The sequence below is a fragment of the Squalius cephalus genome, assembly GCF_949319135.1.
Source record: "Squalius cephalus genome assembly, chromosome: 2".
In the NCBI taxonomy this organism is placed as follows: Eukaryota; Metazoa; Chordata; class Actinopteri; order Cypriniformes; family Leuciscidae; genus Squalius; species Squalius cephalus.
Genome location: NC_137123.1, coordinates 46,122,098 through 46,147,186, shown reverse-complemented (window position 1 = coordinate 46,147,186; position 25,089 = coordinate 46,122,098). Strand labels below are relative to the sequence as shown.

The 25,089-nt window shown below is 40.5% G+C and overlaps 1 protein-coding gene across 2 annotated transcripts; it reads right to left on the bottom strand.

The window, feature by feature from the left end:
- Positions 1-634: 634 nt before the first annotated feature.
- Positions 635-7,855, bottom strand: myoz2b (myozenin 2b). 2 transcript variants are annotated; one of them, XM_079864777.1, is made up of 6 exons: positions 7,637-7,855; positions 6,393-6,505; positions 5,170-5,336; positions 3,051-3,162; positions 2,177-2,360; positions 635-1,617 (listed from the first exon to the last, which is right to left on the bottom strand). In XM_079864777.1, exons 2-6 carry the CDS (start codon positions 6,475-6,477, stop codon positions 1,392-1,394), a joined length of 774 nt encoding a protein of 257 aa, XP_079720903.1. In that variant the 5' UTR covers positions 6,478-6,505; positions 7,637-7,855; the 3' UTR covers positions 635-1,391. The 2 variants fall into 2 exon arrangements, with proteins under 2 accessions (XP_079720903.1, XP_079720904.1); XM_079864778.1 differs by lacking the exon at positions 6,393-6,505 and having other exon boundaries at positions 7,637-7,814.
- Positions 7,856-25,089: the final 17,234 nt, after the last annotated feature.

Sequence of the window (25,089 nt, the reverse complement as noted above, 5' to 3'; positions counted from 1 at the left end):
ACAGTTAATATACTGCCTCATCGTATATGTATCTGTATGATCTATATTTTGCTGACTAGAAGTAGCATTTGTTGGTCATTGTTGTGTGAATAATGAGGTGAAACCAGGCTGCAGGCAAGAACTTCCTTAACAGATCACAAAAACATTCCATCACCCTTAAAACAGGTTTTGGTTGTTGTTTTTAGGGTATGTTCTAATAGGGTATATTTTAGTAATGCTATTGATTATTTAATCATCGTTAAGTATTCTAGTGTAAAATAGCTAATGTTTTTCAATGCATGTTTTGTTAAAGAGCATGAAGGAAGCATTTGCTGACTGTCTAGAAGTCTTTGTGTTTACTGTAACTGGAGCACAGGGAGTGTCAAATTCAAGGCTACTTATGACTCCTGTAAATATAGCTAGTGTCAGAGGATATGTCTGTGTGCTATGTCTCAGGGTAACTGAGACAGATTCTTCCAGAGGCTGTTTTGGATGATGATGATGATGATGATGATGATGATGATGATGATGATTTAGTATGCTGATAGATTGTATGGGTGAAAACACCACACAGAACAGTATTCTTTTTATTATTATTATTGCTGTTGTTGTTGTTGCTGTTGTCCATGTTATATAAAAAAAATGATGACAGAAATTTGAAATAAATATGCAATTTATTTGTACAGTTTGGAGCTACAATACAAGCAAAGGTTCTAAAACTGTGAATATAATGTTAAACATCAGCCAAAACATCACAAAACAAATTTTCAGAAATATATATTAATAGATTATAAGTTCAAACAAGATTTCAGGAACTCAACATATTATATTTACATGGCTGTTTCAACCAATGATCTATCCCTGATCAATTTGATTTTGTATTTGAAATTAATGATTTTAAAAAGTTTTTTTTTTTTTTTTGTGGAACTTAGAGTGTAAATAAAAAAAATATAACCTCAAAATGATGTCATTCTATTCTAAATATATTACTGATGAAGATGACTAGAATACTGATGATGTTTCACAGTATAACCATGCATAATGTTAGTGAAAATCACTATGACACCTTAATGTATCAGTAAATTAACTCATTGCACAAACACCACATGTATATTCTTATACTTTCTGTATGCTTATTTTTTGCAAAAATGATTAATCCTGATGATTATTAATGCTGCCTCTTATTACTGTTTTGTTCAATACCCTTTTTATTCTTCGTTTTTGAGGCATCCATTATTTAAAAAAGTGGAAATTCCTGTCCCAAAAACAGCTGTCCAAAAGTCACTGCAACATACAAAGAAAAGAAATAAAACACAAATCTGGCCTGAAATCAGAAGCTATGGATGACATCAAACACATTATAACACAGTCAAGCTCATTGGGCTTGGGGGACAAGAAGGGTTCAATCAGTGTTACAGATCTTCAGACTCAGGGATCTCGAAAGGCTCCAGAGAGACAGTGGGTAAAATGAGAGGCATGCCTTCGGATATCCACCCCTGGGCAGTCCTGTTGAAAGTGGGCCGCTTAGCTGTAGGATCCTGGAGCTCAGGATATCGAGGAGCATTCAAGTCCACATCTGGAAGCTTGAAGGTGATCCCTCGTGGAGCTTTTTCAAAACCACCAAATGGTGTAGCCACCCTGAGATTTAACAGAGATTTAATTACTGAGGCATCTGTATTGGTTTCTGTTATGCTGATTTTTATATATATATATATATATATATATATATATATATATATATATATATATATATATATATATATATATATATATATATATATATATATATATATATGTGTATATATATTAAAAAATAAAAACCTTAAACCAGACTTCCAATAAATGACACAACATTTTAGGGCATGAACACATTTTTCAGGTTTGAATTATTGAATATATGGATATTGAGACTGCACCACCAGTTCATCTCCTCAAGATGGTGCTGTGATGTGCAGAAATTTTCTTACAGAACTGAACATACAGTATACACTTGTATACTGTGCCATTTTCATCAGTATGTCATACATCAAAAATAACGATGTTAAAATAACTGTTATTAAACTATATTTAATGATAAATCCGACTTCAAATAAACCAACCTATACTTAAAAACACTGTATTTGCCTTTTCTAAAATTAAAATTAAATGTTTGTTGGAAATTGTATTCACATGATGGCATTAAGAAAAAATGAAATACCTATTAAAGCTTTTGTAGTCAGGCAGCTCTAGCTTGGGCTCTGGGACTGGCATGTGAACTTTAAGTGTGTCGGCCAGTGTTGGGTCATTGATGATGGCCTCTTCCCATGGGGAGTGGTAGGATTTTGGCATAGCTGTTGCATTGAACCTTTCTGGAGGAATGTTTGTCAAGGGACCGCCATATCCTGTGAAACAGTTTCTGCTGTTTAGACTTTGATTGTATTTTATCATTTGATAAAAGTTCTGGCTAAGTTCTGGATATAGTATAGCCCTCTGTAAAGAATATCTTATGTAGAACACACCATTTAAATTGAAAGGCATTAACCTAAATTGAGATGAAAGGATTAGAACTAAACTGAATCGGGGAGATTAAAACTGAACTCTGAATCCAGTTTTGTCTTAGACATAGTAATACAATACGGACTTCAAGTTTATATTACATAGCAAACGCAGCATGCATTTGTTGAATATTTAGAGTGAAACCGACACACATACATTTTAACCCTTTTAAAGTCACTTAGAGTGATTCACTAACTAAAAATAGAAAGTAAGTTGGGGGTGGCGTGTGCTGTCGCTATCTTATTCTCTTTTCACTCGCTCTGATACCATTGCACTTACTCTCATAGATGATACAAGGCTTTGAAAAAACATCTTACAAGCATGTGAGGGTATATAACAAGCAAGAGCACTGCAATCATCCTGACTCATCTGCCATTGTGACACCCATTAATAATTCACATAAACCGTTTTCATTTTTCAAATGAAGTAGTTTTGAAATAAAATTTGTTCTAAAACACAATTCTATTTCTTGTTAGCACATTGTCATATTATTTATAGTATGATTTAACATTATAAACATTGTGATTTTGACATACCTGGTGCAATTTCCTCTGGGTTTGCTGGATTTCTGGGATCTGGTGTGTTTGGTGGTGTTTTTGATGCAACTTCTTTATTTTCTGAGTTTTCTGCATTTGCTTGATTTTCATTCTGAAACAAAATGTCATTTTCAGTTTGGACATAGCTTATTGTGCATGTGTAGCAAGACATAAAAAGAGTTTCCAAAAATAGTTTCCATATTAGAATATTATTTATTTTAAATTAAATTAAAGTGGCATGAAAGGGACTTTGTTTTTGGCAGCAGTTTCTCCTCTAAGGGTGAAGTTGGATACTTTTTATTCATATTTTTAAGGCGTAATAGTCCGGGAGGGTACTATCAATCTTAACAACTCAACCCCATTACATAAAATTAAGATGGAAATTATTTTGTCATTATTATTAATTATTCTACCTGAGGATCAGTGGCCATTTTGAACAAAACACCGCAACCCCATCACACGCAACTCTGTCGCATATCTTTATATTTCATATTGTTTCGTGGTTGAAAACTGGGTTGAGTTTTTTACTTCATTTATAAATAATAATAAAGGTCCCACTTTATATTAAGTGGCTTTAAGTACTATGTACTTACATGTACTTACATTGAAATTAATAATTTGATGCAATGTACTTATTGTGTAACTACATGTTTTTACATTGTACTTACATTTGAAAAATTCCTGCATGTAATTACAGCTGTAATTAATTTATGTAATTACATTTGTAATTACACAGTTGACCCTTCCCTTACACCTTAAACCTACCCAATCCACCTCACCTTACCCGTATCACACCTCAATAGCAGCAAAAGGGTTTTACAATACAACATCAACACATTAAGTACATTGTACTTATTTTTTTGATGTAAGTACATAGTACTTAACGCCACTTAATATAAAGTGGGACCATAATAAAAAAAAAAGTCATTGTTTCAGTAAATATATACATACCAAAATCATGACAATCATTGTTATACATAGAATATTTTATGTTAATGTGTCCACTTAAACACTGACAAGCATCCCAATGGCATCCACGCTGTGTTGTGCATGCAGATATGTTGACCCAGAAAGAAGGGCACAATATGAGAGAGAGATCAAATGAAAAATATAAAACTGAAGGATATGTCTTCCTTCAAACCTGTTACAGTATTTAACCCCATCACAATATTCTCATCCTTGTCACATTAATATTTTTTTGGAAAAAAATAGGGAAGACATAAAAATGAAAGCTGATTACCACCTGACACATTAAAGACTATCTTTTATTTAAACATCTAAATTGAAAATATTTTTTACATAAATAAAGAGACGAATCACACAATTTGTCTAATTTTAACTTCAGTCCCAAGAAAAGTTGTAAATTATCTTAAATGTTACTTCTGTAGTTATTAAACTGTCATGAGGGACATGAGTAATGTAAAATATATTAAAATATAAAAATTGTGTAAAATCCTTATTAAACCAATTCCATTTTGTCCGTAACGGGATTTAGGAGTTAAAATCTGAAGAAAAAAAAAAAAAAGATCTATAATGCCTGTGGTGGGAAAATATGATTTGTTGGAGGTTTGATACGTGCCTAATGATGTGGAGTATTTAGAAAATTAATCATATGTAGCTTTTAAAAAAATCCAAGTTTAAATATTACCAAATCCCAGGAATTTACCATTTGCGTAGATTAGATATAAATTTACAGTTTTGTATATAGTGTACAGATATCATTTATGTATAAATGTATTTTGGAACACAGTGGTGAGCATGGGCACACACACACACACACACACACACACACACACACTTGAACAGTGATAAATGAAGTAGGTTGTCAGGTACGCATAGCAGTGCTGACCCTAAAGAAGGAACATTTGGAAGGACACGGGGCACGTGGCATTTGCTATCTTCCATGTGTGTCTGCCATTCATTCAGCAGAGCACATGCTTGCTTTACTAACAAAGTAACAAAACTTACAGTTCAAACAAGCAAATCACAATTATATAACAGAACAGTTTAGTCTTAGGCTCAGTGTCAGTAATCAAGTGACAAATTAAACATCAAATTAGATATTTGAGCCATATTTTTCACATCAGGAGTATAGGTTATTTGTGTAGATGCTACTTACATTTAAAATGGTGTTGGCTTCATTCTGAATGCTTTCAAATGTGTATTTCTCTGATCTTCGCTGTCGCATCTTAAAAAGGCGTGATCCTCGGTTTGACAAGAGAGAAAGTTCCTCCAGCATGATGTCTTTTGGAGTGGAAAGTTTCTTCCCCAGGTCCATAGTAAACCCTACATTAATATAATATTTTTGTTATAACAAAATAATTCAACAGAGCCTGAATGGAAAATGGATAACCTAAATTCTTGGATAACGCTTTATGTATAAATATATGTATATGTATATATATATATATATATATATATATATATATATATATATATATATATATATATACTGTATATATATGAACATACATGCTCATGACATTATTACAATTTAAATGGACATTAACTACTGAAGATTACAGTACTATGTAATAAGGTCTGTCTGTTAATGCCTTAATAATGAAATTAAAGTTATTTTGATGTGAACATTTATAGATGTTTCATTTGCTTCATATTTGAATACATACTGTATGTGTATATCATTTATTTAAATAGCACATCATATATCATGATATAACCAAACCAAGAATACAAAAGGCTTTAGTGTGGGTGTGGATGCCTGTGTTAGACACACATTCTATGACAGGTCACATAGGAAAAACATTTCAATTTAATCATAAATTCATTATAAACAGGTAAAACATGATGATTGTGAAAGTTTTGTTAAAGGGAAAATTGGATGTCATGTGCTTTTGCTGCAGGAGCATTTACCATGATGATGATTCCAAACATGATATCTAAAATAGAAAGCATTAATTTTGTGCATCAATAATTGTTACTGAATGATGTTTCAATATGAGAATGTTTAATGTTACTTAAAGCATTTAAAATTGCACCTAATCTAAAAAGATCCAAAAGCTTCAGTTTTTGTTTAAATAGGAGAATCTCTCTTGTTCTACATGATCTTTATTCTGTGCTCATTTCAGCTCCAACACAGCTGTCCTAGCCCATCCTCCCAACTTTAGCTTCTGCAGAAATAGCCCATGACAATGACAGAGTGAATCCATTGGCAGGCAGCAGAACATCCATACAAGATTATTTATGGCTAGAATGAGGCTGTGGCCCTGAACCACATTTTAAATGTCGGCGTTTCTCTCTGTGATGGGCAGCTATGTTTTGTGCTGTGCTCTGTAATCATTCAGTGCTGAGCTGAGGGCAGGTTTTGATAGAAGGTTATACCATTAGCACCACCATGAACCTCATGGCAAAGGGCAGCTGCCTGCATCTTCCTCTCACGCACTGAAAGAGTGCTGAACTGTGACATGTTGGTTTAAATGAGAATCCCAGTAGTGCTGCAATAGATAAAGAACACAGATACTTGAAGTAGAACTATCTAAAGTCCTGATGAAAAGTCCTGAGAGAATCTGTCTGAAAAAAGAAGGTTATACATGAGGATACAAAGACTATAAGCTTTATAAATATGAATCTATCGTTGTAACTACAATATTGTATGTTTTTATTGCTAATATTCATGATATGTTGCTATCCTGGCTATTCAAAATATGTTGCCACTCTCATTGTAATATAGCCTAACTGAAATAAAAATCCATTTATATAAATTTCTAATTTAGGGCTTCAGTGTAAAACTGTTAAGGATTGCTATGGTGTTTTTAAACCAGACCATTTAATAGAAAACAGAAAACACAATTTTAATAATTAAGAATATAGTAACCAAAGCAAATCCTTTAGTTGCATTAAATTCCATATTTAGGCTTTCTAAGCCACTGTAAATGTCCTTCCATAATGGTCATTAAAGCATAAATGTGAAACTAACCGACCACAAGCCAAATCTTTATACAGAACAAGATATCTTATGTCATGAAGTGATATAAATCAATGGTTATGCACGAGCTGGTGACAGAACATTGTGTCCAGGGTGTACAGTAGATTTGGTTCCTGAGGCTGACCAAAGCCAATAGAAACTTTTTTTTGGCACAGTTCGCACGGCCTTGCTATTTCATCCTTTACTTGTTGCTCTCATCAAAAACTTTAAAACTTTCAAAATCTCTGAATTCTCTCTTCCTTTTTTTTTTTTGGTAACATTGCTAGTATCGCTTAAATGGATTTGTCTCTGTAGACTGTTATTCTGTAGACTGTATAATTAAAAAAAAATTTTTTCAAGTTTATATAGTAAAATTAGTCTATTTGCATGCTTTGTATTTCTGTGACAACAATTTCAAAATGTCATTCTGTTTTAGTCATCATTCCATTATTAAGTGCACATTTATACATAATCAGTCTTCTAAATTACCCATTTAAGATGTTTAAAATACATCTCTTTGTACCTATGTTTTGTTATTATAGTTTAAGGGTCAGACTGTCCAAAAAACACAACCCACAACCCACAATATTGTTCACATGTTGGTTATCATTATGTCCACACAGCACACACACACTCTCAAGGAAGGCCAGCTTCTTCTTACCTGTTAAAGCTGTGTTTGTCTTGAGTTCTACCTGTACAAATGAAGAGTTTAACTTTAGATAGATCGATCCCGCCTGATTTGTCTTTGTCTTGCACTCTGTTCTTGACTTGCACTGGGGTGGGGGTGTGTGCGGGTGTTAGTGGAACGCCAGCTTACATCAATAGGCTAATTTTAGCTGTGTTCGGCACTCAAACCTCTCACAATGCTATAAGATGGTATGGAAGGGGGAGGGAGAACTGTATGTGTGAGAATAAAGTGTACAAAAGTCTGTGGGTGAGTACTTGTGTGTAAACGGTGATGGGGCTTTAGTCTGTGTAATTCTTAGCTTCGGAAACTGGGATTTTCTTGATTGTCATTAAAGGTGGGCCTTCCAGCAGATAGATCACTATTTCTCATTCCATACAGAAGCATTGGCAGTATGACAATCCTGCTCTTGCCTTATTGCATAACACATAATCAGGACTCAGAACTGAGAGAGCTGTCTGCTCCAAAAGATCTGACTGAATTATGGTAGTAATAAACATTGGTTTTATACTACAGTAACAGCATTTTTGGTCATCATGCATTAATACAACTCTCTTTATGGTCCAGAAGTTTTATGATAGATGCAAGAATTTCAAATTGTTTGTGCAGTGCATAAATTGTACATTTCGAGGTCCCGAAGTGAGAAATAAACATGTGAAATAAACTCTCAGAATTAGCATAGACATTTAGGGGTGGTTTCCCGGACAGGGTTTAAATTAAACCAAGAGCAGGCCTTAATCTAGAATAGTTAATTGTGGTTTTAAAAATGGCTTTCTGAAACTCAGATTAAGTACAGACTACTAACACCTGGACTATTCAGTCCTGAACTAAACAACATAATAAATAATCATCTGATCCTTGACACAGTGTAATATGTAACTTGGTGTTGTTTATCTGAGGTTGTATTTACCTAATTTTAAGACCTGCTAATGACCTGGTTTTTATTATGTTCTGATACATAAAACCATAAAATTCTAAAAGGTTTCCTTTCTTTTTCACATGAATATATATATATATATATATATATATATATATATATATATATATATATATATATATATATATATATATATATATATGAGGCCAGCACACTGCTCACCCTATGGTCTGTGTGGGTCCTAATGCCCCAGTCGATGACACAAATACGGCACAGAAATTCAGCTCAACACTTTTCTTGCTTTTGATGATGCACATGTAAATTTGGCTGATCCTTAATGCTATCGCGGACAGCAATGCACAGTTGATTCTGCGCTAATTTGATCGAATATTTTATGTTTTTTTAAATGGTGTAGATTTATGTAGCAAATGAAAATTTATCAAATTATTGTTTATATTTTGAGACGAAGGTCATGTTAATGATTTTCAGTTTTGTTCAAGGTAATTAAAGCAACAGTTTTTCAATAACAAAATAATATGTAAAAGTATAGTATTTTGGGTAAAAGGTGCCCCTGCTATTGTGACTAAAGGCACAATAATAAACATGATAATAAACAGCTGGCTGACTTTTCCATTTGTTGACATGACATGGTTAGATTCAGACGGTATCATATATCAAATTGGGTGTCCACCTTAGATATAATCATCATTTTTATAATGAAACCATCATAGTTAAAAAATATATTAATCATATAATAAAATATTTTTTACTACTGTACAATTTATTAAATTATTATGGGATCTCATTCAGTGCTTTCAGAATCTTTACTTTTTAAAATAATTTTTTTAAATGGATATATTTTAATGACATGAACAAAAATGAATTATTTTATTTATTAAATTTAAACCAAAAACTCACAAACCATGTTCCCATTCACCATCTCAGAGTCAGAGAGCCGCCTTCTAAATATCAGCATCCTTACAAACACTTTGAACAACTAGGGTGGAGAAAGGTATAGTAGCCTAAATCATAACATCATAATATTCATCATATACACAATTCACCGCTATATTGCTAAATTGTACACGATTTTTCATATCAACAGAAAAATATACCGGGATAACCTGGCTTCCCTTTCAGTCAGTCACTACGAGTTATGTCAGAGACTGACGAATGGGGGTTTCGTTAGAGAGCCCTATCACCTGAGAGTATGAAAATACCATGGGTCTTTGGAATTTGCAATTTGGTCTTTGGAATTTGGTCTGGGGTATAAAAGGAGCCGCGAGTGCAATCTCACATTATGTTTCTGCTTCGGAGCTGAAGTGTGTATGTGCTTCTCCTTTGCCTTCTTCAAGCAACGAGTGCTCTTCAGTCAGTGTTGGTGTGACGGCGCGTTTCAGCAGATTCACAATCCTGCTTCTGGTCTTTCCAGTGGCTTGCAGCGCTCGTGGATGAGTCATGTTCTCATTGCGGGATCAACGGGTGCACTGGGGTCCCCCTGGTGGAGCGCGCTGTGGTGATGCAATTGTGTCCCCAGAGCGCCTCCACCTGGCGCGTGATCCAAGGGACCCCTCCAAGGCCTGTAGGTTTTCGTCCACTCAAAGCCTATAGCCCCGCAGTTGACAGAAAATTGTTACACATGCTGTAGCAGATGACAAATACAACAAAGAACTAAAGCCCCGCCTCACCCAGTTTGGGTACCGGACCTGGTTGAAACACTCATGCTGGCAGAGTGCCAAAACTTAACAAGGTCAAGCCAACGCTGGACTAATATATCTATGGAGGTATTTTGTCATGTCAGATGTATTAATAATGCCATCAGAATGCCAACCAAAGCACAGGATAGCAATAAGTAGATGGCTATAAGTAATTGTAAATCATGCAAAATAAATGCCATGATGACTAGATTTTATACAGGTGTTAACCATAATGATTTTGTTAATGGTGATCACCAACCAAATATTGATAATGTGGAAGTTACTGCCTTTTGCCTTGGCACGACTTCTCACTTTTTGCTGACAATACAAAGGCAGAGTACAGTAACTTAAAAATAGTGGTCAAAAGTCAAGTTTGAGCTCAAGATTTTTTCATAGATAATTTTCAATTACTAAAACATCTAATTGCCAGATTTCCAGTGCCCTACCTATTAATTTGGCGGGACAACTAAAAATCTTTAAAGTCATTTTTCTCAGTTCCAAAATCTACTGTAGCGAGTTAAGGTATTTTGCCTATGTAGGGCAGAGTACGCACCCTTCGTGTTTAGTGCTTACGTAGACAGAACGCTGTGTTTCAGGACCTCAGACCAGCTCTTTGTCTGTTTCGGTGGGAAGCTGAAGGGAAAGGCTCTCTCCAAGCAGAGGCTGTCTCACTGGATAGTGGATGCCATTGTCTTGGCTTACCAGGTGCAAGGCCTGCCATGCCCCCTAGGGGTAAAGACACACTCCACCAGGAGTGTGGCTTCCTCCTGGGCTCTAGCGCATGGCGTCTCGCTAACAGACATCTGTAGAGCTGCAGGCCGGGGCGACACCTAACACTTTACACCTAACACCTAAACACGCGAGATTCTACAATGTTCCTGTAAAGCCAGTTACTTCTCTGTACTCGCTCCCAGTAGCCAGTAAGTAGGACCTGCTTGTGTCATCGCTTGCTGCACCATTCCACTCCACAGACTAGATACGTGCACTATTTTACTCAGATGAGTTCCTCTTGCACCGTTGATGCCATCACCAGAGTGCATGCCTGGTTGGTCAGCCCTCGTGATCAGTTAGTGTTGAAAAGGCTCAGTAAGTTAATTCTTGTTGGTCGGTTGTGAATTATTGACAGTTGTAGCTTAGTCCCGCCCCCAGAGTTTGATGCAACTTGTTATGTTTCGCTTGAAAGCTGTGGAGGGCTTGTGTGTATTCAAGCCATAGATGAGTGTGCGTAACTTTGAAAGTAAGTTTAATTTCCACATATACGGTCTTTAACCCTTTTAAACCGGCTGTGTCGTCGCCGACACATACCAAAAAGCTGTGTTAATTTTACCGTAACTCTTCAACCATTTACACTATCAAAACCATTCAAATTGCCCCTGACAGAACATGCAAATGCGGTTTATTATTGTAATTTCATGCTTTCCGTCAGCAAATGACAGCAGCTTTTTGGCAGAGCGGGAAGGAAGGATTTGAACAGAGAGATATGAAGCGCGGCAGGTTAGAGTGTTTTGGATTGCATAAAATAATAAAAGAAACGAACAAATACATGGTAAAAGAAGTGGTAGACAGCAGAAGGGGATTGGGGATTGTATTCGGGGATTGGGATGATTTTTAATGAAACTTGGGAGACGATTGGCCATTACTCTTTAATGTATCTTAGCATGTGGTGTGTCCATGTGGGTAACACTTTATAATAACTTTCAGTTGTAAGTCATTTATAAGTGGCTAGTTAATGATGAACTAATCATTTACAAAACATTCATAAATGATTAGCAAGTGATATACTAACATTTTATGTATGTTTTGTAAATTCCGTTACAAGTCATTTACAAGTGATTAGTAAATGATTAACTAATCATTTATGAAACCTCACTATGCATTCATAAATGATTAATAAGTGATATGTTCATTATTTTATGTATGTTTTGTAGATTCAGTTACTGTCATTTACATTTGATTAGTTAAAGGTCCACTATGTAAATATTTTTGACCACAAGAGGGCGCACAATAACAAAGGCGAAGCTTGATGACGCTATGAAGGAGGTGACGATGGGAGATGTCGTTTTTAATGCGTTTTCACCATCTAGCGCAGGGTTTCTCAACCTTTTGCCTACTGTGACCCACTTTTTTTTGTATGCCAGTCATACGACCCACTAAGGCTGGACATAATTCAATAACTGAAATGCCTCTCAGATCTATAGGCTCCGTAGGCCTATATGTTTAATTAATTTCACAAAAACACAGAAACATTTTCAATAGGCAGACTATGAGGCAAACTGATTTTTTTTTTACTCACGTTAATGTGACACTTGAGACACTTAGTGGCGAGACGGATCACAAAACTTATCACGGATCCGTGGTTTTGAAATAGTCATTTTTTTTTTTTAAATGCGCTTCTTTGGCTGGCTCTGATATAGCTGGAAGGCAGCATTCAGCATATTACTGAAGCGGGAATAAACATCACAATATGATTATCTGCTTCTATGGTGACAAGCAGAGTTAGTGTCCCAGTAACACCACTGAGAAGTTACACATAAGTGTTTCACTCAATTGAGGCTAAAGCAAATGTTATTTGATTACTCACTCACTCTTGAGCGTCTGGCGCGAGTGATTTCAATTCAATGTAAAGACGCGTTTACGCGCGTCTAGAGGTCCTGCGACGCGAATGAGGCGTTTAGCGCGGCGCTGGCGCGTCCAGTTCGCGCAAATGAGGCGAAACACGAGATAATCATTTCACTGGTCGCGACCCACCGGTTGAGAAACCCTGATCTATCCATACATAAAATGGAATTAATGAATCATGATCACGGATGAGGTAATTTATTCGTTTTTGTATTACCTGTATGTCTGATCGTATTATTTTATGGCATCATAATTAATGAACTGCAAGGAACGTGAAATGTTATGCTATATTATTACAGGCATGTGGTGTAATTCATATCTATTAAAATCATCTTTACTGTAAACATTACGTTTGTACAATAAAAAAAATTGCTTTGCTTACCTGTCTATCAATACACTCGCGAGAGCAGAGTCTCTGTCAAGTCCAAGATTGTCGCGCAGCTCTCTCCATCTCGAAAACGCCTGGCCGAGATTTTTTACGGGTTTTATTCCTCCATTTGTCACACAGTCTGCGTGTATCCGAATATGGACGCTTTCGTTTTGTTGGCACTTCAATACTCACCAAAGAGTAATCGTGATCCATAACAGCTATAACCATACAGTCTACGGCTATAACGCTATAACCACTACTTCCGCATTTGACCATGTGATATTCCGGTGTGGTGGAATATCACATGATCCACACCGGAAAAAAGGATAGTGCGGACATTGCGTCACTGAGAGGCGACATTTCTTTTCCGGGACGGACAGTTATTTAAAATCGGAATTTCTCTGAATTAAAAAATCTTTGGAGACTTTTGAGATATTGTAAGTACACAACTGGAGGAAATATATCACACTGTGCAAGTTATTTTCGGAAATTTGATTACAAAATTGTTACATATTGGAGCTTTAATGATTAACTAATCATTTGCAAAACATGACTATGTGTTCCATAAATGTTTAATAAATTGTTACATTTTTTTGTATGTTTTGCTCACATCAGGTGCACAGTGGTTAAAGACTCCATGGGCCCTATTTTAACGATCTGAAACGCAAGTATCAAGCGCAAAACGCAAGTAACTTTGTGGGCGGGTCTTGGGCGCTGTTGCTATTATACCGGCGGGATAAATGACTCTTGCGCCCGACGCAAATCTAAAATGGGTTGGTCTGAAGTAGCTTCATTATTCATAGGTGTGGTTTGGGTGTAACGTGAAATAAACCAATCAGAGCGACATCTCACATTCCTTTTAAGAGCAGGCGCGCTTGTTCTATAGCGGATTCCTATTATAACGGCGGATTTGCCAGGCGCGCGCCAGGAGCGGTTCACAGCCGAGGAGACCGACGTTCTCGTCAGGGGCGTTGAGGATGGAGAAACACACCCAAATTAACTTTGGTTAAACAGGCGTATGATAATTTGGGTAAATGTGTAAGCTAGATGTATGCTTTTATAATAAACTGTTTATCTATCTATCTATCTATCTATCTATTGTAATAATGTAGGCTACGATTTGCAAAAATGAAACCTGCTGCTTCTGTGTGTAGATGAGAGAATCAAAGTGTATGCGCGTTGTGCACATATTGATTATGGCCAAGCATGCGCCCTTAAAATAGCATATGAATAACATGCGCAACGCGCCACTGACTTTAAACTAGTTTTTTTCGGTCAGTGGCGGAATTGTTTTCTAAACCTGCAAAATAGCATGAGGGAACGTTTGCGCCGGAACACGCCTCCTCTCTGCGCTGAACCGCCCAGGGGAGCGCAAGTGTATTTCTTAGTTAACCGACGTGCGTCTGTGGAGGGAAATGCTTCACTGTGCGCGGGTGCAAAATAGGAATGATACATGTGTCGGTGTACAAAGTCAATTGTGCTGGGTGCAAGATAGGGCCCCATGTGTTTCAGAGAAGGCAGCTGTCTATACCCTCATCAGTCAGCACTTACACTGCAGTACACACTACAGTGTTCAACACCCATTATAGATGTGTAAACGCATGAATAAATAATTTACAACACTTTCTGCATCCCCTAATCTAAAGTGTAAACTATTCATCACTTGTAAATGTGTTACACATCATTCATAGATAAGATTCGTTGATTTTATGCCTTATTGATTCTTGAAGTGGTAATCTACAAATGATGTGTAACACATTTACAAGTGATGAATAGTTTACACTTTAGATTAGGGGGTTTGCAGAAAGTGTTGTAAATGATTTATTCATGCGTTTAGACATCATTAGAATAGAATAGAATAGAATCGGGCATTTATATAGCGCTTTCATATGTACTACTGTACACCCAAAGCGCTTTACAATCATATCAGGGGATCTCTCCTCAACCACCATCATTGTGTTGAACACTGTTACTTACCTGTTACAAATTATCTGTATGTGTATACAAGGCATTTACAACACTTTCTGCACCCTCTAATTGCTACATACATACAAAAAAAAAAAAAAAAAAAAAAAAATATTAAACATTTATGAAAAGCATATTCATGTTTTGTAAATGATTAGTTAATCATTAACTAATCAATTGTAAATTACTTATAACTGAATCTACAAAACATACATACAATAATTAACATATCACTTATTAATCATTTATGAACGCAGTCATGTTTCGTAAATAATTAATCATTTACTAATCAATTGTAAATGACTTGTAACAGAATTTACAAAGCATACATAAAATGTTAGTATAACACTTGCTAATCATTTATGAATGTTTTGTAAACGATTAGTTCATCATTAACTAACCACTTATAAATGACTTACAACTGAACGTTATTATAAAGTGTTACCGATGACACCTTGCACATGAAGATAGCACATTGTTTTTGAATTTTACAGTCAAAAAATCTAAATATGTGAAAAACACCTATTTTAGCTTCAGGTTCTAAAGGGTTAATCTTGTTTATATTGCTATTTGTTGTATTATGTGTTGAAACATTCTGATGTTGAGTGTATTCGTATTTACTTGAAGCTAATGTTAGCGGTATGACTGTGCATAATCTTTGCACGTGTGTTTCGATGCGCACTGCATAAGTGAAATAATGATAACGACTCATATTTTCCATATGTTTACTTTAGTGTTTACACTGTACAGATGCCATTAAGCCATATTTATGTGGATTGTGAAGTTTACACTCAAATGAGATATGGTTATTAGATGACGTGCATATTAATAGTCAATTGTTTACATTTATAGCAATGTATCCTCACGTGTTTTTTTCTTTTTGAGTTAAATGTTTATCATTTATTACTGTAAACTGATTATTTATATTTCTGTTTTTATTATAGAAACCTCACACACACACCCTTAATATCACATACATCTGTTAATGCACCATATGTTGATGGCTTGAACCTACTATTAAATAACAGTGTTTGGACTTTTGGACTTTTGTGCATTCTTACCGATGCCCCGTGATGATCCCAATTAAGTCAGAACCAGTCAATACAGTCCAGAAACCTACTTAACAGTTAGGTGCCTCCCTCAGCAAGACCCCTCTTGCCATCTCGAGGTTGAAACATTCCACCCTGCGGGCTGGATACCTCTGAGTTCTCCATGCATCCCGTACTCGGGTCATATGTGTATTCTAAGTCCTTCCTGCAGGTAGGCGTTGTTTCACATATTCCATCTGGGATATGCTACCCAGTGTACCTTGGTATTCTTGCGTTAGCCTGGCCCTTCACTCGTGCTAGCCTCTACTAATATATATTGTTAGTGCCTTTCATGGTTTTCTCATTAAAACCGAATATGTTTATCAGTGGTTGTATATCAAGCAGGGACAAGTTTGTGTGCATTGTGTTTTGTGATTTCAGCGGAACAAATAGAGAGTCTCCGCAACGGCGATAGATTGAAGCGCGCGTCCGAGTGAAGACCGTGCATAAGCCACAAGAGAACATTGTTTCCATGACACTGATGGCAGAGGCAACGAGCACTCAGCAGCTTGATTTAAAAACAACACATTTCAGCGCTAGAACGCCTCTTACTTGACAAACTAACGAAATGAATGGCCTGCTAGATAGATGGAGATGTTTTATTTATCTGTATTAGATACATCCGTGCCACTAGATGTTTCAAAAAGTGGTGAGGACAATATCGACCCTGGAAAAAACCCATATTGCTCCGCGACGTGTCAACGCAATGGTTGCTTTGGCCAGGTGGTATTTATAGCATAGGGAGCGGGACTCTTTAGATTCTAGAAAGCATTTGATTGGACAGAAGATGTGATGAGAAGTTGAAGTCTGTGGGTGAAGTCATAAAAATATGTGATCCTTTTTAGCTGAAGTGAGGTACTGTAACTTTTGAATGCTTATATCTTCTAAATGCGAATTTTGTCATTGTTTTGGAACACACCAGCTTATTCATAACTTTAAGACTAACATATTCATACTAAAAGTTACGTCGGATGACGACGAATGGGGGTTTCGCTTAGAAAGCCTCTCACCTTTGAGTATACAAAACGAGCCAATGGCAAGAAAATGCCATGGGTCTGCGGAATTTGCATAGCGTAAGTCCGCCCCACGTCGTGGGTATATAAGGAAGTACGCTGGCAACATGCAGATATGTTTCTTCGCTGAGGAGCCGAGACTGAACTCCGGCGTTCCAGCGGTACAGCGGAAGTGGCAGGGAGACGTAACGTCTATGTTCCCTTCTCAGTGAATGAGGGTTACATACGTAACCGAGATGTTCCCTTTCGTGGTCACTCCGAGTTACGTCGGATGACGACGAATGGGGTCCCCAGTCTAATCACGCCTCGGCTGTCTTCCAGTGCCCTGCGTAAGTCTGAGCTCCCTGTCGTGAGACTAGCACGGACAAAGGAGTCCAACTTAACACAGGAATACCAAGGTACACTGGGAAGCATATCTCAGTGTTAATATGCAATTATACCCAACCTGAAGGGGGGGTGGGGACTTGGAATACACATATGACCCCGAGGGGCTGCATATGGAGTATCACTGGGATGTCCAGCCGCAGGTGGAATATTTTAACCCCAGGGGTGGCAAGGTGGCTTGCCGAGGAAAAGAAACATGCTCAGAGAGGCTTACAGTGGAAATACACATGTGGGGGTCGCCCAGAGGGGGAACCATGCACATGGAGGCACCTAGCCAAGCGCGAAAGCTGCCGGAGGCATAACTCTGGCATTGAAGTCGACAGTGCTGGAGGAGACTCAGGGCTTATTAGGCTCACCTGAGGAAAATATCGCACGTATCCCGTCCGTGGAGAGGAATGGCGAGCAAGCGAAGACACCTGAGCAGAATCTAGTACCGGCTAGTTGAAGCGAGTACATAAGAAGAAACTGGCTCCACTCGGAGATTATATAATCTCGCGAATGTGTTAGGTGTCGCCCAGCCTGCAGCTCTACAAATGTCTGTTAGCGAGGCGCCATGCGCTAGAGCCCAAGAGGATGCCACACTCCGAGTGGAGTGGGCCGTCACACCAAGGGGGCATGGTCGACCTTGCTGCTGGTATTCCAAAGCAATGGTGTCCACTATCCAGTGAGACAACCTTTGCTTGGAGAGAGCCTTTCCCTTCAGCTTCCCACCATAACAGACAAAGAGCTGGTCTGAGGTCCTGAAACACTGCGTTCTGTCTACGTAAGCACGGAGGGCGCGTACTGGACAGAGCAGTGCCAAGGCTGGGTCTGCCTCCTCCAACGGCAGTGTATGCAGGTTCACCACCTGGTCTCGAAAGGGTGTGGTGGGAACTTTGGGCACATATCCAGGCCGGGGTCTCAGGATCACGTGAGAGTTAGCCGGCCCGAATTCCAGGCACGCTTCGTCAACCGAAAATGCCTGCAGGTCCCCTACCCTCTTGATGGAGGCCAATGCAACCAGGAGCGCTGTCTCAATTGACAGGAACTTAAGCTCCACTGATTGCAGAGGCTCAAAGGGAGCACTCTGCAAGGCAGTTAAAACCACTGAGAGGTCCCAAGAGGGTACGAGGGGAGGACAAGGAGGATTCAGTCTCATCGCTCCCCTCAGGAACCTGACGATCAGGTCGTGCCTTCCCAGAGACTAACCGTCAACTGCATCGTGATGTGCGGCAATGGCGGCAACATACACTTTCATGGTGGAGGGAGACAGCCTTCGCTCCAACCCTTCCTGCAGGAAGGAAAGCACAACACTGATCGGGCATTTCGTGGGTTCTTGATGTTTAGAAGAACACCAGTTGACGAAGAGGTTCCACTTCAACGCATAGGCATGTCTCGTGGACGATGTTCTAGCGGAAGTGATGGTAGCCACCACCGCTGGTGGTAGGGTACTCAAACCTGCCTCGTCCCGTCCAGGAGCCACACGTGGAGGTTCCAAAGATCGATTCCAAAGACCGCTTCTCCCCTCTTCGCGAGACGGAACGCGGCGCTGTGATCATCGGCAGTTCCATCGTCCGGCATGTCCACGCTACCTCAGGTAAAGGTAAGGTGCTTTCGATGCAACGAATGGCATCAGGCTGCGGCAGACAGAGGTTCTGAAGAAGGACTACAGGAGCCTGATCGAGACGGTACGCAGCACATCGCCTGAAACAACGATCATCGTGTCTGGACCGCTTCCCACGTACCGACTAGGACATGAAAGGTTCAGTAGATTATTTGCTCTAAATGAATGGCTAATGTCATGGTGTAATGAACAGAAGCTGCTCTTTGTAAATAATTGGAATCTGTTCTGGGAGCGACCTAGGCTCTTCCGTGCTGATGGCCTTCACCCCAGCAGAATCGGAGCGGCTCTTCTGTCGGACAACATCTCCAAGACGTTACACACCATATGACTAGTAAGTCAAAGCCCAAATCACAGTCTTTGCTGTCCCAACTTAATTGATATAAGTACCAATGTAGAACATTATATAGAAACTGTGTCTATTCCTCGTTTAGTGAGGTCAAACATTAAATCTACTATAGGATCTAGGAAAAATCTAATTGTGATTAAACCAGAAAATCTCAATATTAGTGAACAACCACACCATCTTCTTCCGCTTATCCGGGGCCGGGTCGCGGGGGCAGCAGTCTAAGCAGAGATGCCCAGACCTCCCTCTCCCTAGACACTTCCTCTAGCTCTTCCGGGGGGACACCGAGGCGTTCCCAGGCCAGCCGAGAGACATAGTCCCTCCAGCGTGTCCTAGGTCTTCCCCGGGGTCTCCTCCCAGTGGGACGCGCCCGGAACACCTTCCCGGGAAGGCGTCCAGGAGGCATCCGGAACAGATGCCCGAGCCACCTCAGCTGACCCCTCTCGATGTGGAGGAGCATCTGCTCTACTCTGAGCTCCTCCCGAGTGACCGAGCTTCTCACCCTATCTCTAAGGGATCGCCCAGCCACCCTGCGGAGAAAGCTCATTTCGGCCGCCTGTATCCGGGATCTTGTCCTTTCGGTCATGACCCACAGCTCATGACCATTGGTGAGAGTAGGAACGTAGATTGACCGGTAAATTGAGAGCTTTGCCTTGCGGCTCAGCTCTTTCTCTACCACGACAGACCAGTACATCGACTGCATTACTGCAGAAGCTGCACCGATCCGTCTGTCAATCTCCCGTTCCATCCTTCCCTCACTCGTGAACAAGACCCCAAGATACTTAAACTCCTCCACTTGAGGCAGGAACTCTCCACCAACCTGAAGTGAGCAATCCACCCTTTTCCGACTGAGGACCATGGCCTCGGATTTGGAGGTGCTGATTCTCATCCCAGCCGCTTCACACTTGGCTGCAAACCGTCCCAGTGCATGTTGAAGGTCCTGGTATGATGGGGCCAACACGACAACATCATCCACAAAGAGCAGAGACGAAATCGTGTTGTCCCCAAACCTGACACCCTCCGGCCCCTGGCTGAGCCTAGAAATTCTGTCCATAAAAATTATGAACAGAACCGGCGACAAAGGGCAGCCCTGCCGGAGTCCAACATGCACCGGGAAGAAGTCTGACTTACTGCTGGCAATGCAAACCAAGCTCCTGCTCCGGTCATACAGGGACCGGACAGCCCTTAGCAAAGGACTCCGGACCTCATACTCCCGGAGCACCCTCCACAGGACGCTGCGAGGGACACAGTCGAATGCCTTCTCCAAATCCACAAAGCACATGTGGATTGGTTGGGCAAACTCCCATGAACCCTCCAGCACCCTGTAGAGGGTATAGAGCTGGTCCAGTGTTCCACGGCCTGGACGAAAACCGCACTGTTCCTCCTGAATCGAGGAGATTGAGGAGATCCTCGAAGTATTCCTTCCACCGTCCAACAACATCCCCAGTTGAGGTCAACAGCTGTCCACCTCCACTGTAGACAGCATTGGTAGGGCACTGCTTCCCTCTCCTGAGGTGCCGGACGGTTTGCCAGAATCTCTTCGAGGCCAGCCGATTGTCCTTCTCCATGGCCTCACCAAACTCCTCCCAGGCCCGAGTTTTTGCCTCCACAACCACCCGGGCTGCAGTCCGCTTGGCCTGCCGGTACCCGTCAGCTGCCTCAGGAGTCCCACAAGCCAACCAGGCCTGATAGGACTCCTTCTTCAGCTTGACGGAATCCCTTACTTCCGGTGTCCATCACCAGGTTCGGGGATTGCCGCCTCGACAGGCACCGGAGACCTTACGGCCACAGCTCCGAGCGCCCGCTTCGACAATGGAGGTGAAGAACATGGTCCACTCTGACTCAATATCTCCAACCTCCCTCGGGATCCGGTCGAAGTGGTCGAAGCGAAGCCCGGTCACCAGGCGCTCGCATATGAGCCCCAACCCCGGGCCTGGCTCCAGGGTGGGGCCCCGGCTGCGTCATACCGGGCGACGTCACGGTCCTTCAATTTAAATTCTTCATAAGGGGTTTTTGAACCGCTCTTAGTCTGACCTGTCACCTAGGACCTGTTTGCCTTGGGAGACCCTACCAGGGGCATATAGCCCCGGACAACATAGCTCCTAGGGTCATTCGGGTACTCAAACCCCTCCACCACGTTAAGGTGGCAGTTCAAGGAGGGGCGTTCGACACTATAGATCACAAAATACTCTTAGATCGACTACAAAATTACACTGGTGTTCAGGGACAGGCATTAAACTGGTTTAGATCGTACCTATCAGACCGCTATCATTTTGTCTGTTTAAATGGGGAAAAATCGAAGATAACGTCTGTAAACTATGGAGTGCCACAAGGATCTGTGTTAGGCCCTCTGCTATTCTCAATATATATGCTGCCACTTGGTAATATTATAAGAAAACATGGAATTAGTTTCCACTGTTATGCTGATGACACTCAATTATATATTTCATCACGACCAGATGAAAACACTAAATTATCTAAATTGACAGAGTGTGTTAAAGATATAAAATACTGGATGACGTGTAATTTTCTGCTATTAAATTCAGATAAAACGGAGGTATTACTTATTGATCCAAAAAACTGCCCACAAAACCTCTTGCAATACAACTTTAATTTAGAAGGATGTCCTGTTACTTTATCCACTACAGTAAAAGACCTGGGTATTATACTAGACCGCAACTTGTCTTTCGAAAATCATATTTCATATGTTACAAGAACAGCCTTTTTCCACCTTAGAAACATTGCTAAGCTACGATCTGTTTCTGATGCAGAAAAGTTAGTTCATGCATTCATGACCTCGAGACTAGATTACTTTAATGCTTTATTAGCTGGTTGACCTGCATCCTCAATAAACAAGCTACAGTTAGTCCAAAATGCAGCTGCTAGAGTTCTTACTAGGTCCAGAAAATATGATCATATAACACCAATTCTATCATCTCTACATTGGTTACCTATTAGGTTCCGTATCAATTACAAAGTATTGCTACTGACCTATAAAGCCCTAAATGGTTTAGCTCCAGTGTATTTAACGGATCTTCTATCGCCCTACAATCCATCGCGCTCTTTAAGATCACTAAATTCGAGGCTTCTGGTCATTCTTAGGATATTTAAGTCCACTAAAGGAGGGAGGGCGTGTTCACATTTAGCTCCTAAACTCTGGAATAGTCTTCCTGATATTGTTCGAGGCTCAGACTCGCTGTCCCAGTTTAAAACTAGATTAAAGACGCATCTCTTTAGCCAAGCATTCACATAATACTTACCTTTTATACTACAGTTAAATCGGATCAAATGCATTAATATTATGAACAGCAGCTATGCTAATTATTTCCCATCTGCTTTTCTGTTGTCATCTCGGGACGCTAGGATGTAAATAGAGTTCGTCAGCTCCAGTTTGTATCCAGCCTCTCATGGAGACTTCAGATGCCCCAACACCCGTGAAGATACGACTCGACGCCTGTGAAGAGACGACTCAACGCCCGTGAAGAGACGACTCGACGCCTGTGAAGAGACGACTCGATGCCTGTAAAGAGATGACTAAATTAATACATGATTAACTAACTTTATTTTTCTATGTACATTTCTGAAATGCACTCTCTGTAAAGCTGCTTTGAAACAATATGTATTGTGAAAAGCGCTATAAAAATAAATTTGAATTGAATTTAATTGAATCGGGACAAGGGCCATAGGGTGCCCCGTCCCTGAGAAAGCAGGTCCTTCCTCAGGGGAATTGGCCAGGGAGGTGCTGTCGCAAGGAGTACTAGTTCTGGGAACCAGGTCCGGTTGTGCCAATACGGGGCAACCAAAATGACCTGCTCCTCGTCCTCCCTGATCTTGCGCAAGGTCTGCGCAAAAAGGCTCACTGGGGGAAACACATACTTGCGTAGGCCCCGTAGCCAGCTGTGCGCCAGTGCATCCGTGCCGAGCATGCCCTCGGTTAGGGAATAAAACAGGTCGCAATGGGACGAGTCGTGGGAGGCAAACAGATCTACCTGTGCGTCCCCGAACTGATCCCAAATCAGCTGAACCGTCCGGGTATGGAGTCTCCATTCTCCAGGGAGAGGCCGAAGCCAAGACAGCTCGTCGGCCGCACGGTTCAGGTCTCCCAGGATCTAAATGGCTCGAAGCGACCTCAGATGCTTCTGACTCCAAATGAGGAGGTGGCGAGCGAGTTGCGACATACGGCGGGAGAGCAGACCACCTTGATGGTTGATGTACGCTACTGTCGTGGTATTGTCTGATCGGACTAGTACGTGCTGACCCCTTAGCAACGCACGGAAGCGGTGCAGGGCGAGACGTACAGCCAGCAACTCGAGGCAATTGACATGCCATCCTGGTCCTGTCCAGGAGCCCGCGGCAGCATGTCCATTGCACATGGCGCCCCAGCCAGTGGCGGAGGCATCTGTTTATACAACAACATGCCGGGAAACTCGTTCTAAGGGTCCTCCGGCCCGTAGAAAACTGAGGTTCGTCCATGGGGTGAAGGTCTGACGGCAGGCTGGTGTCACTGGGACTCGGAGAATGCCGTGTTACCATGCCCACCTCGGGACTCAATCGCGAAGCCAAAGCTGAAGCGGTCTCATATGAAGCAATCCGAGCGGCGTTCCTGCGGCTGCGGATGCCATATGCCTCAGGAGCCTCTGAAATAGTTTCAGTGGAACCGCACTCTTGCCCTCGAATTGATGAAGGCAAGTCAGCTCAGACTGCGCGACCGAGTCAATCTCCATACCGAGAAAAAAGATCCTCTGCACGAGGCAGAGTTTGCTCTTCTCCCAGTTGACCCGAAGGCCCAGACGAGCTAGGTGCCGGAGCACTACTGCCCTACAAAGGCAAAACGCCGTAACATCATGTTTGGTCAAAAATGAGTTAGTGTCATTTTTGTGGTATTTGAGACCTCCTTTATCATGTGAAAAAATATCGTGAGTCAATTTGATTGTTTTAGCGAGAAAATAAAGGGCTATGACAACCGTAACTTCCAAAACCATACGAGAAACCACAGCAGAACGCCGTAACAGCTGTTACGGCTCTTTGCCTTTGTTCCAGCACGCTGAAGTTGAGTTAAGGTGTTCTGACTTTGTTTAGCCTGGCATCAAGTGAGATGTTACGGTGCTGCTGTGATGTTACTGTACGCTGGCTTTGTCATACTGTCAAAGTTTGCCGCTCTTTAATTGTCACCAAACCACGTAACACACATCTTTGAAATAAAGTGTAGACTGCCGAGTGCTTGTTTGTATTATTACAGAAACAAAGCAAGGTGAACAAGCCATACATAGATGGTATGCAAGCTAATAGGTTGTCATAAATGTTGTTATTTTCATTCAGGGCGATGGTTCAGATCTGTCAATGTCAGTGACAACCCGGAGCTAGCTAAATTGAATCTGTGTCACGTAAGTTAGCGCTAACGTTGACGCTGACACTCGCCTCACATCAGACGCCGAAAACCAATTATTAAATACACAGGCATCCTACCTTT